Source organism: Mycteria americana, chromosome 19, assembly GCF_035582795.1.
Source record: "Mycteria americana isolate JAX WOST 10 ecotype Jacksonville Zoo and Gardens chromosome 19, USCA_MyAme_1.0, whole genome shotgun sequence".
Classification (NCBI taxonomy): Eukaryota; Metazoa; Chordata; class Aves; order Ciconiiformes; family Ciconiidae; genus Mycteria; species Mycteria americana.
In genome coordinates, this window is record NC_134383.1 from 6,170,877 (window position 1) to 6,186,405 (window position 15,529).

General features: G+C 53.3%; 1 protein-coding gene across 1 annotated transcript in view; it reads right to left on the minus strand.

Annotated features, from left to right (window-relative positions):
• LOC142418746 (protein CEPU-1) overlaps positions 1-15,015 on the minus strand; it is a 360,199-nt gene extending 345,184 nt beyond the window's left edge. Inside the window, exon 1 of the mRNA XM_075521053.1 lies at positions 14,940-15,015. Within this exon, the coding sequence (XP_075377168.1) occupies positions 14,940-15,015 (76 nt within the window). The remainder of the gene's footprint in view (positions 1-14,939) is intronic.
• Positions 15,016-15,529: the final 514 nt, after the last annotated feature.

Sequence of the window (15,529 nt, forward strand, 5' to 3'; positions counted from 1 at the left end):
TTTCAAGCAGATGAAAGGAGAGCCCAAGGAGATGTGCATTTGACTCTCAAACACGCTCCTTCAAGTCTCCCTCAGCAGTACTTAAAGGCGTTTCCAAAGCAAGACTTTATGAATGCTAAATGAACCCAGCGCCTTGTTCCTCTGCCACAAGAAAGGAAAAAACTTATCTTTTATATACAATATTTCCTTTATGGCTGACACTGTGCATCATGCATTGCTACTACCAGCCCCACTTCAGACACGAACGCTGACCTTCACAAAGTCACGGCGAGGCCGTCGCCTCCCCGGGCTGGAGCAGCACGCTGCTGGGCAGGGGTCGAGGATCCCGGCTGGATCCAAGCAGCCACGTATCGTTTCACCCGCTGCTTTCCAGAAAGGGCAAGGTGAGTGCTCGACAAATGGGGAAAGTTGAAAGTCTTGCTTTCAACAGCTGTGATCTTGGATGCTCCGGCCAAACTTGGGACATTGGTTGAGAAGTATCACCTTCCAGAAAGCTTTCTCAGGATGCAGCTCAGACAAGAGGGATGCAGGTTGGGCAAAGGAATGATGAACCAGGGGGAGAACAGCCCAGCAAGCCAGAAGGGACAAGGGAGAAAACACACGGCTGACCGTCCAGCACTGCAAACCATCTGTACCACCACCTCAGCTTCACCGAGGGATGCTGGTGGGGTCCTCCTTCGGGCGCCCAGTACCCAAACTCCCCTCGATTTCAGAAAAGACAAGCAACGAGGACATCGAGGCATTCAGCATCCGAGCACCTTTGGCCACCTGGGTCATTTGGTCAAGGCCACGCAACTCTCTCGCAAACGGAGCCAACGGCACACCGCGATGCCAGGACCGCGCAATGCCCCCGCTGCGAGGCAGCTCCCGAGCCCGGGCTCGCCCTTTCTGAGCGTTTCCAGCAGGATCGCTACCTTTCCCTACCTGTGAAATGGGGGAGAAGCGCATTTAACTTCGCACAAAACACTCTGGGCAGAAGCCAGTCCATACTCTTAGGAAAACACCCACCCAAAGGAAGTCTTGGGAGATTTAATTAGCTACCGTCTGTGCCGTTTGAGCTTGTTAGGTGCTATATAATTGCTAAATATTATTATTATCTCCGCAGGTACAGCAGTTTGTTAGGATAATGATAGTGATTGACATTTCCCTGGCATCTTTCATCCCAACCACATCCCGTATTACTCTATTATAAAATACTGTTCCGCCTTGATTCTCCATACGTCTCCGAACTGTCAACGCGATCATAACCGCCTCTGCGTTGCCAAAAGGCGTAAAGGCACAAAGCGGCTCTTGCAAGTTCACGGGACGTATCAGAAGCTGAGCAAGGAGCAGCTCAACTTTACGCTCAAGAATACAAGTTGCACAGGTATACGGATGGTATAGACGGGCTCTACTTCAACATCGACTTAGAGCAAAGCTGCAAGAAGCGGTCCTGCAAGCCACCGCGGCGCTCAAAAACCTCCCTCGTCCATCCTCATCCCCCTCTCCAGACAGGCGGCAGCGGGTACCACAACCCAACTACCACTTTGAAAAAATATATTCCAGAGACAGCAAAGCAGAGGGGCCACCAAGTGATTAATTGGAGACTCTCAGTTTGGGATAGGTCTCTCAATTCTCATTAAGTCAGGTGCTGAGGCATCGCACATTAATCCAGAACATTTCCCCTTCGGCCCAAACAAATAAATAACTCTTGTATAATTCAGGGAGAATTGGGTGGAGCCACCTCTCCCCCTCTCCGTCTCTTTGCAAGTAACCAGTGAATAAAACATCGCCCGCAAATCTATTAGGCTAATTTTAAATCCTGACAATTTAGCAGCACTTCAACAAGATAAGAGCCATTTATTAAAAGCCACAGTTCATTAAGCCAAATGCTGCTGGCGTATTTACTCAGAGAAACGGGGCTGGGCTCAGCTCTCACCAAGACCAGAACTCCCCAAAGAGCAGAAGCGATCCCGTTTCACCTGAAAAGAGAGGCCAGCGCAAACCTTCGCCCACCCCAAGCCTACACGCGGCTGCCTCCCACCGAGGCGGCTGGATGTCGGGGCTGCCTCACCCCGTCTTGCTGAGCAATGGGTGATCGTGAAGCAAGAGTCACGGGATGCTCCGCAGGTCTATTAGCCAGGGTTATGAAAAGCCTCCAGGAGCTCCGTCAGAGAAGCAGCTCCTACGGCTCCACGCGTTGCAGCAAAGCCGTGCACCGCCACACTGGGGACCCCTCCCGAAAGGCTCAAAACCAGAATTCGGATCCAACATGCACCGCTTAGGACCCGTTCCCGTTGACGGCGAGCACAGATTGACTTCAGACAGGGGACGATTACTCCCGACAGCAATCCAAGAGAAGGTTTAAGAAGAGCTGTTGCTTGCCAAAAGCTACCAGATTGCACCCGGAGCTCTCCTTCCTCCAAGCTGCTGCCTGACATCTCTGCTAAGCCCCCTCTGCTGTACCACGGCATCGGCTCCCAGAGGATGCGGGGCTGCGACGATGACAGCGGGTGCTTTGGGACACAGGGAAAGGGCTCGGGGTTTCCTGCTTCCAGGGCGGCGGCAGGAAAGCGAAGGAGACGGACTCACCGCTGCGAGCAGCCCCGCTCTCTGGGAACTGGGATTTTTGTTAACCTTCACGAGGGATGAGTTTTGACGCTCCGCTCAAACCAAGCTGCCGAGGGGATGCGACCGCCGCAACCTCGTAAAACCAGGCTACGCGTGAGCCCACCTTACGCCAAAGCAAGCTTGCCCAGCAAAGCCACGCGCCCAAGCGCGACCTGGCAGAGCACACGCGGCCCTCTCGAGCTCTGCACCGGCATCGATGAGCTTACTCCCCTCCGGGAACCGCTTGCTGCGTGGTTCCCAGCGGCTCCCGGTTCTCTGCAGGTACGGAGCGATCGCAAGGGGCTCGGTGGTACCCGAGAGATGGAAGCCAGGAGAGGGAGGGAGCTGTGGCAGCATCACTGCGAGGAGCAGGCAGCAGAGGGCAGTGAAGAAATCCCATCTCGCAGAGTTTGTGAGCGTAATTCATTCCAGCGGGAGACATCCAAGAGACTTTATCAAGTGCAATTGTCCCACTGCGCCTTTCACCTGCACACACTTGCAAGACAGTCTGGAGTCACTACAGAGCCTCCCTTTACAGTCAAAGCTGAAAGGAGCATTATAAAGGTGAATTAACATTTAAAAAGAATGTAAAAAACCCAGAACTGTTCTAATGATGATTAATGGGAAGCTATAAGGGAGGCCATGACCTCCTAGTGTCATTAAATGGATTGGCAGGTTTCTGAGCATTAATTATAAATAGCCACAGGAGTTCGAGTGCTTAGCGGAATGATGATAAATCCATGACACAGGAAGAGGGACAAGGAGTCAGGAGCGCAGGGGAACACGTGCCTGCGCGTGCACGCACACGGCGTGCGAGGAAACCGGGGTTTGCACACGTTATGCGTGGCAGAGACAGAAAGCGAAAAAGTGGAAACGAGCCCGTCCGAGCATGCTTCTGTGTTTGGGTGGATACGAGGATGGAGAGAGAGCGAGAAATGGGTAAATGATAAATTAGGCCCTGCCAGTCAATCACATTTTCTAAATGTTTTATATCCCAAAAGCTATAAAAGCAATATTCCTTTCTGGCCTTATTGGAGCCATTTCTGTAAGGCAATCACATCTGTTTCCTCGGGGATTTGAGCTGAACTGTGCCTTGGCTTTTTTTTTTTTTTTCCCCCTCCCCTTTATATTTACTCTCTAGCCTGCTACCAAAGAAGAGTCAGAGCATGCATACAAATAGGGAGGAGTGAAAAAACAAACACCACCGAACCAGTGGCCAGCGGTGATGAACGGACAAAAAGCGGCCGCAAACTTCTCCAAATTCCCCAGCCCATTAGCAAAGCAATGGCTGCAATAATCAGGGGCCGCCCGGATTTTGAATCAGTCAGCTCTTACGGTTAATGTTGCCTTCGCTTTAATGTGCGTTATTCCACAACTGCATTGGTATCATGGAGATCTGCGTCCCGGGGCAGTGCCGTGCATCACCTCGGATGTGCTCATCCGCCCAGCCTGCCCGGGATTTGCAGTGCCGTACCAACGGCATCGCCGCTGCTCTTGCAAGAGCCCTCGGAGAGATGCTCGCCGATAAAAGCCCAAATCCCTCTCTGAATACCACGGGGACCCAGAGCCGCAGCCACAAAGGTACATTTGCTCCACGAGGCAGGAGGTGAGGTTTTACAGGGGTATGAAAACAGGAGTTCATTGCAAAGAGAGTATCAGCAAACTGTCAGAGCCCTGGGATCGTGGGTCTGAATAAATACAGGGGATGAATGGAGCGAGGACCTCGGGCTCATTAACGAGCTCTCGCGGTGAATCGCATCGACTGCAGAGGGTGAAGGCCCCTCTTGCTGCCGACGAAGAGAACAAAAGGCTCCGGGTGAGATGCCAGAGGGGCAGCCCCGTGCCTGGGCACCCAGGACCCCCCTTCGCTCTCAAGAGGCAGCCTGGAGGCTCCCAGACCCCGTACGAGCTCTCTGCGTCGGCAGCCGCGTCCCATCACCCGGGCCGTTTCCATTGGGATCGGGATCCCTATTTTCTCCGGCACATCCGCAAACCGCTGTTTCGGCTTCTGCCTGCTCTACGGGGAAGCAACAGCACAAGCCAAAATCACCTCCACCGAAATTAAAAATATTCCTGTTTCTATTTAGGTTTAAGTATCATTACCGTGCTGGGCTCTTCCAGGGGGAAGCATTACTTCAACTGATTGGAAAACGGTGGCGAAGGAACAGGTTCTCCGTACAATTTTCTTCGTATCCTATTAGTTGCAATACAATTACAGTGAATACATCAATTCTTAGCCCCAGCAGCTCCTGGAAAGAGCCACCTATTAAAAGCTGGCTTATTAATGGAATTGTACATCCAGGATTAATCGGGCCGCGTTGGCCATTTCCATTTCTCACTCCACAAGTGCTTTTGTTTGCTTAATAGGCTGAAGTAACTTGAGAATGACACAACTTAGAGCTCTCCCCATTTGCTGTGCGTATCGCCAGCAAATTTAATATCGCTTGCCTTTCCTTTCTGGCGTTGCTCTGGGATAAAGCCTGGCACGTGCCGTCAGGGAAATCCACGCAGCAGGGTGGGGAGGGGGAGAAGGGGCTTGTCTGCCTTTGGCAGAGCCAGCAAGGGGAGACCCCTAATCGATCTAAGGCTTTAAACCCCACGGGAATTCGCAACACCAAAAACAACTGCCAAAGCGAAGCGGGCTGGACGAGAGCCAGGCTACCACTGCAACAGCATCGCACGAGCGCTTCGAAAGCCTCCACGGCCGGGGGGGGGGGACGGGGGACGGACACGGGGACACGGACACGGACTTCCAGCCCTCCCCTGAAGCCCCATCAGATCACGACCGTGGGACCATTCCCAGGCACCATCCCCGCAGTTCGAAGCAAGGACCGCCGCCTCCCAGCGCAGATATTCCTGTGGCAGCAAAGTCAATGCATGTTGAAGCAGGGTAATATAGTATGACTTTTCCCTTTAATGGAATTTTTCTAGCCCACTAGGAAAAAAAAGACTCCATTAGCCATACTACAAAGGCTGCTACTTATTAGTATTTTAGAACAGCGGCAAAAACATTTCTTGAATCTAATTATTGCTGACAAATATGAAAATTGAAATCAAAGTTAAATTTTCAGCTACAGTGCCTCATACGGCAGCAGCTCGCCAGCTCCCAACTATTGCATCAACACATTTATTCTGCCGAGAAGGCTGCGGAGATTGGGCCCCCCCACTCCCTCCAGCCCACCCCTCCATCTTCAGAGGCATTAACTCTGACATATTCATCTCAACAGCCGGGGCCGCATAACTAACTTCATGTTTACCAGTCGCACGCAGCCGACAGATCGGAGCGAGGCTTGCAGGGGCTGAAGAAGAAGGGAATAGGGTGCTTTTTTTTTTTTTTTAAATTTATTTTTATTTATTTCCAACTTTGCTCTCTCCCATCCCCTTCCAACCTGATCTCAAAAAGGAGTCACTGGGTGATTTTAAATTCCTCAAGATAGAGGATCTGGAAGGGAGGGGAGAGTGGAGAGGGGGGAGGAAAAAAAAAAAAAAGCGCCTTGTCAACATATTTCCTTTCTCCTACCTCCCCCCAACATACTGTAAAAATCAATCCCCTTTGTCATTTCGCTCTGCTTGTGTGAATGTTTAATGGCTGTCGAGGGAGATAATGATTGCTGCTAGGAAATTCATTTCAGATTTGCTATTTATAAAGTACTTGGTGCTCAGGTGGGAAATTAACATAAGGAAGGGGGAAAGGGACCCAACCAGGGGGGGAAAAAAAAAAAAAAAAAAAAAGGCAAGCAGCAGGAGAGGAGGGACGAGATGCTGCGGGGCTGGCTGGAAGGGGCCAACACCCCAAGGAGGATTTGCATCTATTCCCATCTCTGCTGGGACAGAAGGAAAAGGCTCGCACGCGGCGGGGACAAGCACGCTGGGGACGTATAGGAGCTCCCGAGCACCGCCAGCCCCTTCCCGGCGTGAACCCGTGGTGCAAGGGATACAGACGGGGTTACCAGCCAAGCGGCTGGTGGCTTTTGCAGCCAGTGATGCTCCTTGCGCACCATCAGCCAAAAAAACCCGACCACCGACACCAGCACCACCGATGGTTTGTACCCCAGCTCCTTCTCCAGCCCAGACCCTCGCCCCCCTCCCCGGATTACCTGCAAACCTCCTTCGAGTCCCCCCCTCCCTGCAAAGCCCAACAACCTGTTGCCACGCATTTGATTTTTGAATCCCGGGGGAATCCCCGCCTGCGATATAGCCGGATCCCGTACAGCCAGCGGTACGCACGCTGCCATTGAGTTGCTAATTCCTTGTCTCAGAAGTTGCTTTTCACTTTCTGATTTTTCAATAATAGGCTTGGTATGAATCCCTTAAGCTTCTGAAATAAGCTGAAAACCGCTTTTCCAGCCATTTACATAAACACAAGTGGATCAGAAGGAATAATCATAGTTTATGCATTATTTGGGGGCTTTTGAGCCGGCTGCTAATGTGATGTCAGCTTTTGAAGCCCAAAACATACAACGCGTTGACGTACAGAAAAGCGGCACAAAAGGTAAACAATAAATAATACACATTTTTAAACGTTGTCTTCAATGACAAGGCGGCTTTGGCTTCGCCGCTACCCCGGCCTCTAATGGATCCCGCTCCCCGCCAGCCTTGTTCCAGAAAGGGCTTCATTAAGAGAGATGTCACTCACGCTAAATCCAAATTCACCTCTTGCCAACCAGCCCTGCTGCTCTCCCGTGCCTTGGCCCGCTATCAAAAACCCCGGTGCTGGCTTTGGGGATTGACTTCGCAAAAAAAAAAAAAAAAAGGAAAAAGAAAAAAAAGTCTAATGCAGGCACCCTCTGATCTATAAATACCATCTGTCCTGCTGCAGAAAGGGAATAAAGCTAGAAAACAACCAAACCAACCCAGGAACTTAGTGCTATTCACTAGATAACTCCTACAAAAGGGGGGAAAAAAAAAAAAACCACTTAAACAGCGAGATGATATTACAGTATTAATGAACCTTGCTTCACTTCAAGTGCTTGTCACGCTTCCAATGAGGCGGGTCAGATTTGGCTTTCAAACCAGTTCTTTAAATCAAGAATGCCGTTTCTGGCAAAATCAAAACATTAGCAGAGGATCTGTTTTGTAGAAATAACAATAAAAAAAAAAAAGTAACAAGGCTCGAGACTCCAGGCTCTTTTGATACCGCTGGAATGCAGCCTTCGGATCTCTTTTTTTGTTTGAAATCACTTCACAACTTTGTACATAAAGCCTTCTGCAAGCTCCAAATCAGAACAAAAATACTTCAAAATCAATCCCTATTTTTCCCCAGAATTTACTTTCACTGGGAATTTGCGACTGTTCTATTATATTCCGCTCTGGAAGAAATAAAAAACCCACTCCAAAAAAAAATATTACACAATTTCCTGTGGCATTCCCTACTTCTTAGCAGCTGCTGTCTCCCACGGCGAGTCATGGGAGGATGCAAACCGGCCACACGAGCCGAGTATCACAAGCTCTTTTCCAAGCTAAATCAGGGTTTCCCCATGCTCAGTGATGTACAATTATATAGCGGGGGGGGGGAAAGACCCCATTTTCAAGGCAAATCCAGGTTCGCTAGACCAGACACAAGAGGGGAAAGACGGCTGGGATCCTTATGGAGCGCGTGGCCAAGCGAGGAAGGGGAAGGACCACGCGACGAGGCCAAATTGCCGCAGGACGAGCAAAGGACGTGAACTCGGGACCCACGTCCCAAGTCCAGGACCTCCAGGCTCGCAGCATCTTTCTCTGCTGCTTCCCACCAAAGCCCTGCCCCGTCCTCCCTGCAAAGCCAGACCCGCCGCAGCTCCAAAACCGAGCGCTTGGCACGGGCCGTAGCTCGCTAGATGGACGGAGGTGCCCTCACCCAAGGTGCCGAGCACCCTCGCACCCCGCTGACGCTGGCGTCCACCCACCTCCAGCAGGTCCTCGGCGCCGCACCGTGACTTTTTAGCCTGGCGGCAGCTACATCCCTCTGCCCGCATCCCCGTGGGAAGGCAGAGGATGCCGTGCCAGCTTCCATCACCGCCTCCCCAGTGCTTTAAAGGAAATACTCCAGCCACCGGTAATTTATGCACGTTGGGTCCCTGGGATCCTGGATTCCTCGCACAGCTGCTACAAAGCATTTCGGAGCCGCGGCTCCTGGGCTGCACGAAGCCCTGCTCGGAGGGCCTTTTTCGGCTCCCCCTGATTAGTAAGCGAAGCATGCGGGAGGTGGAGGAGTCAGAGGAAGGGAAAGCGGGGGGGAGGATGCCAAGAACCGAACGCTGTCTTTAGTGGGAACAGTCAACGGGACAAGGGGGTCAAGGGGTCAATTAATTTACAACAGCTTTCAGCATTGGACATATTAACTGTAAGCGCATCAAAAATCCATGATAGCCTTCTTGGCGGGAGATAACAGAGCACGGCGAAGGCAGCACCTCTGATTTATTATTAACCAAGAGCAAGGTGCATGCTTCGGGAAGGAGGAGGGAGATGGCTAGCTCCTGCGAGCTAGCAGCCGCAGCTCCAAACGTGCTGGGAGCACGGGGTGTGCGATGCCTGCGGGATGCACCGGCACCCGCAAAAGGGCTGGAGGCCCCCGGGATTAGGTTGCCCCAACCGGGATTAGGGTGCCCCAGGGGATGCAGTGACAAAGAGCTCATCCTTTGCAAATTTTTTTTTTTTTTTTTTTGGCCTATAAAAGCTGCTAAAGGCATGGAAAGACCCATGTGCGGAGGTGCAGGATGCTGGCTGAAGATGGGAGACAGAAGTATGGCTTGGACTTCTACTACAGAATCCCAAAATCTGGCACCTTGCTTCGTTCGGGACCCTATTTGAAACCAAGAGCTCCATTCCAAGTCCTAGTTGCAGCTCCAAGGCAGCTGCAAGCCTTTGCCACAAACATCTGAGACAGATCACGTTTGGGTCCCGCTGAGTCTAATGGGAGATTTGCCACTGCGCATCAAAGGAGCACTACCAGTAACACACACACACAAAAAAAAAAAAAAAAAAAAAAATCATATTTACCCTCTTTAAAGCTTTGCTCTAGTAAGGCATCCCTTCACCTGGGGAACAAGCAAAGAAAATTTTGCCCTTTCCTGCCACTACTGAAGTTTGGGAAGGAAAGACAGATGCAAAAGAGGTTTTTTTTTTTTCTGATCCCCATGGCCAGAAAGATACTCCCCACGTGGTGCTTCGCAGGCTGCGGAGGAAGGCTGGAGCCCACCTCCGCCGTCTGACTGCGAGTTGCCTGGAAAGCAGCCTGGGGAGCTCTCCCCCTCCACCTCCACCCTGGTTTATCACAGAAAACAGCAAGCCCTGCTTGCTAACTTGACCTAGATCTGTCAACCGATCAATTTTTTTCCCCATCGGGAAAAAATAAAATGGGGGGGAAATCACAAATATGGATATTTTTAAGCAAAAGCAGCAAGAAAAATACATGGAGGAGACACTTCCAATACCGAACGTGCTCATCTCATGCACAAGTCAGGGTTGGCACAAGAGGAAGACAGAAAAGCCATAAGCCAGGCTTACTACGATGGTCAAAATGCATACATGGATAAAGAAAAAGTAGTTTTTGCTAAGCACTAGGACATCCCAAAACTGGTTGCAGTCTCCAGAGCATCCAGCCCCACCAAGCCTTGTAAACAGGGATGTTCCCTATGATGCTTCAGAAGTTTAGTTTTACCAGAGGAGGTTTTTTCCAAGCTCACAGCTACCACCTGATCTTCTCTTTCTGCTTGTCAAACCCAGATTCACCTCCTCTCGAGCGGTCAGCGAGTCCCACCCCAAACGTGGGACGGCTGACCACTCCCCTACCTCCTTGGCCATGCAGCCCAGGTCTGCTTCATTGCCTCCTCACGCATCCCACTGTAGATAACCACACCCTGCATCTCCATGCCTGCATTTTTACAACAGTAAGCAACCGCACGTCCTGAAACGTGTGGCCGTGCGTACGGGACCTCGCACATCTCTATTCCACACCTGGGGCTCCTAAAGCTATTGTAGCTACAGCACGAGCCACCTCCAGCACGTGTTCCCCATCACACCGCACCGTAAGGTCCTCTCATCGCAAAGGACAACTCTTTCGATGGAGATCTCTCCGTATACGCAGCGTAGAGCAACCGCAACAAGTTTACTCCTCGTTATGTTCTGCCAGCCCACCGCTGCACGGCCAGACCAGCGGAGGGACGCTCCCGGGGAAGCGGCGATACCCCACGCGCCAAAAACCCCACGTGCAACGCCGCACAGAGCACCCACGGCAAAGCCACCGACCAAACCGAGATCCCAAGCGCCGAGCCAGCATTCTGGGTGCCATCCCACATTTCTGCGCGATGCAGCCTGCTTTCAAAAGCATCTTTCCCATGGCAAAGGTCTGCTTGGGTTCCTGTTCACTCTGCTGAGTCTTAAAAATGTGCCAATTAATCCCATGCGGTGGCCTCATTTCCAGAGGTGCTGGATACCTGCTTACAGCTTCGGTTAAAATCAACAAGAATGACAGATATTCAGCAACGCTCCAAATCAGGCCACTGAGGAACCAGAGCGCATTTCCTTCCTTTTATGTACTACATATAACTGGGTTATCTAATCATGTAGGTATTGATTATTACTGTTATTACCTATTAAATAGCTATTTTCTGCTGTTGGGGTGAATATCACATTTTATTGACCTGCACGGTAACTATTAACCACCACAAAGCCACATCTAATATTTTCCCCGGGGAACAATAAATCCAGGTATTCACAGAAAGATGTCGATACACCTAATTTTTCTTATACACATTCATTAGCGCAATTACCTTCTTGCAAGACCTGCCAGAAGGTTTCCCCTCCCACCTCCGCCGAGAAAAAAGTCCTCCCGGGATGCACAGCCCCGATCCACGCTCCCAAATCCTGCCCTTCCCGAGGGGAAGCAGCCGGCTGCTCCCCCCTATAGACGCATCTCCGGGCCAGGTCCAGCCTTCTCATCGCACACGGCGTAGCCCGTGCGTTGGTTTGGGAGCCATCTGCAACCCGGCCACATCGACGGAGCGAATAATTCTTTCGGATGAGGAACGCGCCACGTGCAATGTTGACATATGCTATTATTTTACATACCTATTTCAGCTTGTATGCTTATTAGAATAAGGTCTTTATGCTAATTTGTAAATCAAATTCCCATAATTCTTGGCTTACTGATGCTAAAGGCCCAGCTAAATCTTCTATGACCTTTTAGCCTGGTTAATCCTTTTACGCATGGTTGAGTGAAGAGTTGTCTTCTCTCTGCCACTCCTCCCAAGTGCTGGGGTGGGATTTTTGCTCAAGCCCTCCTCTTCCTCAAGAGATGCAGCTGGGTGCAAGTCAGGGGCACAGGGCACACACGCGAGACCATCTCTCTACTTCAAAACACGGAAAGAGGGAAGAGAAGACACTGCTGTCGGGTCCTTAAATATGCTCTAGACGTTCATTGCCGCTATTTAAAAATCACGCAGAAAAAAAAAAATACAGCAAACACCACGAGAGCTGTGTTGCCAAATGGGCACTCGCACCCCGACGCCCGGGGCTATCCCAGCCCTCTGTAGCCTCCCCTCTTCCCAGCTCCTTTCCCCAAGCCGGGGCTGGACCTTCGGCCGGCTCTGCCCTTCCCACGTGCCGACGCGATGGGCACCGGCATCTCGTGCCCATGGAGCTGCAGCATCCGAGCAAGCACCCCAGCCTTGCTCTCTAGTACCAACAGCCCGTAGTCAACAGCTCCCTTGGGAACGGCGGCATCGCCGTGCACAAAACCACGCTGGACATTTCAGGGCTCAGAGGGCTCCTTCCTAACGGACACGACGCTCGACGGCTTCCGTCTGCGGGGCACCTTTCCAAAAAACCAACAGTGAATCTGCAAAAACTTGGAGGACCTATGGATGTTTGCACAAACGCAGATGGTCAAGCACTTAGGAATTATCCCACTTCATGCTCCACTTTACTCTCAAGCATACTCACAAACCACTTTTCTTATTGTTTGTTTGGCTGTAAATAGGTAAATGACCTGGAGTATTGATAAACCGCTGCAGAGGGCAGCACAGATCTCTTGAGCTATTTGTAGTAGATTTGTGCAAAACAGTTTTCCTGCATGAAAATAATTTTCGCGTTTTCAAACCCAAGCCAACTCCACTTTTGTATACCAAGTGAGAGAGAAGAGTCAGAAATTCAAAAGAATACTGTGAATATTAGAAGAGTTCACAAAGCAGCAGCACCATACTGCTGATATTTGGCAACGCATGCTATACCTATATTTTACGTTTGGGGCCGAACGACCCCCAATTTCTCAAAACCCCCTGAAAAAGTTTTTCTAAAAAGCAAAATTATTTTTGCTGGGTGGTGTGGTTTTTTTTATTTTTTTAGTGACTCTTTGAAATACAATTATGCAAGAAAATCTCCCAGGGGACTCCTTCCCTCCAACAACCCTGCATACCCAACATCTCCCAGCCCAAAAAAGGCCCAGACGTTTTGCTGCCGAACGCTGCCCCGTGCAATACCGTGCCCAGCACCCCGCGGCTCTGCCCTGGGTCCCCCTGGACCACGGTGCGGCGCGGCTCCCCGCTTCCCCCCACCCCAGCAGTGACTCGGGGACTGCTGGCACCCACATCAGACTCCTGCAAGGCAGAGGGCTCGGGGGGGTTTGGCTGGGGAGGCAGCGCATTCCTCCCCACCACTCTGCTGCAGAGGAGAATAAAAAAAAAAAAATTAAAAAAGGAAAAAAAAAAAAAAACCCCACTACTTTCTGATCTGTAAGCTTTGATGGGAGCAGGGAGAAGAAGCATGAGAGATGACCAGAGGCAGGGAGTAAGACTGCAAGGAAGCCAAGGCAGGAGCCAAAAGCAAGCGTTAAAATAAATAAATAGATAAATAAAAAGCGCAAATTCTGGGGAGGAGAAACGAGGAGGGGAAGGGCAGCTTTGCCCCCCTCCTGGGGAGTCCCAACCCTCCACCATCCCACCTGGGCTCCCCGCAGAGGCAGCAGCCAAGGGGGTCTGGGTTCCCCCATCCCCAGGAAAGCCCCCGGGGAGCCGGGGGTGCAGGGATGCCGGCATCCCCGGGAGCACGAGCGGGAAGCAGCAACCCTGGGAGAAGGAGAGAGCTCGAGGAGGAGGGAAGAGAGGGAAGAGAGGGAAGGAAGGCGAAGAGGAGAAATGCCTTGGCGTGTGATGTGCATGCTAAGCAGCCCGCCCCGGTCGATATGGCAGGGGTGGCTCTCCGCAAGAGCGGGCCCAGCCTGCCCGGGAGGAGAGAAGTTTGAGCGGAGATGGCGGCTGGCCATCTCCCCCCGCTCGCCCGGCACCCACCAGCCCCCAGCCCGGCACCCACCAGCCCCCAGCCCCACGCAGGCAGGGGCTTCACACCCCACCGGAGTCCTGCTGCAGAGCACCTCGGCCGAAGCCGGGGGGGGGGGGGTACCGGACCCAAGCAGGGCTGATTTGGGCATGCAGGGACCCAAACCCTTCCCCAGCCCCCGGCGGGCAGCGCAGAGGCAGCCGCCCGCGGCCGCTCTCCCTTTCCCCGTGCAGACGGAGGGTGCATCCACGCACCCATCCCCCGCAAAGCCCCGCTCCCCGCCCGGAGCCCCGGGCACCATCCGCAGCCCGGGCAGGGTGCAATGCAGCCCCCCCGGCCCGGCCCGCTGCAGGATGCGGCCCCGTCCTCCCCTCCGGCGGAGGTAACCCCGCTCCCACAGCCCCTCCAGATGGCTGCCAGGAGACTAACGCGAGCTGACAGGCTCAGCGCTCCCGGCCAGATGGGGCTGGCTCCTGCCTCCTCCTTCCCCCCCATCCCCTTGCTTTTTGCTCTTTTTTTTTGTTTTTATTTTTTTTCCTTGCACACACACCCCCCCCCCCCCCCCCAAGCACCGTCCCCCGGGAGGGGGAGGAAGCCGTGCTCGCCCGGGACAAGGACTTCGCAACTCCCCAGCCCGGCGGGGACGGGCAGGACCCGGGGCTTGCACCGAGTTTTGGGGACGACCTTGCAAGCGGGTCCGGCAATGCGAAGAGAGAAGGAGGGAGGGAGGGGGGACCCGACACCACCACCCCCCCCGTCCACCCCCAGCCTGTTGGATGCATTGCTCCTGCGGGAACTAAGTTGAGATGGCAGAGTCGGTCGGCACCGGTTCCAAAAAAAAAAAAAAAAAAGGAAAAAAAAAATCAGCACGGGGGGTGCTGCGCCATGGGAGAAGTTCCCCCGCAGCCCGAGGGGAGGGAGCAGGAATTGGGAAATGCCGCCGTGCCGTACCCCGCATCCGCACCCCCCGCAACTTAGCCCGGGCTGGGGACCCTCTCCCGGCTGTGCCCCGCTCCGGGGGCCCCCTTCCTCCCCCCAGCCCCCCCGGAGGGTGCTGCCTCGGCTGCCTCCCCCGCAGCATCCCCGCCCGGCCCTACCTTGCGAGAGGAGGAGCGCGGCCATCCCGGCGAAGATCACCCAAGAGACGGGGTGCTGCATTTTCGCCTGGGCCATGTTTCACGGCGGGCTGCGTTGTTTCTTCTCCCCTCCTTCCCCCCCCCCCCCCCACTCACTGTCTGGCGGGGAGAGGTTTAAAAATCCAGCGTTTCCCGGAGCAAAAGCACAGGAAGGTGGAAGGGGAAGGGGGGGAGGGGGGGAAAGGAAGGATGGAAAAAAAAAAAAATGCACACCACAGAGCGGGGGAGGGAAAAAACCTAAAATGAAAAAAAAAAAAAGGGGGGGGGGAAAGGGGGGTCGGAAGGGGTGGCAAGGTGCGAGGGACAGGCGCTGCCGTGCCCGCCGCTCCGGCCCGCACACGCCGCCCGGCTGCCACACGCCGCCGGCCGCGCAGGCAGCCCTCCCCCGCGCCGCACTCATTGGCTGCGGGGACCCCCCCCCCGCACCGCCATCCGTCTGTCCCCCCGGCATCCGTCTGTCCGTGTCCCCCCCCTCCCCCCCCCCCGGCATCCATATCCCCCCCACCCCGGCAGCCTCCCCGGGGGGCTCCCCCGCCGCCCCCAGGTCGGCA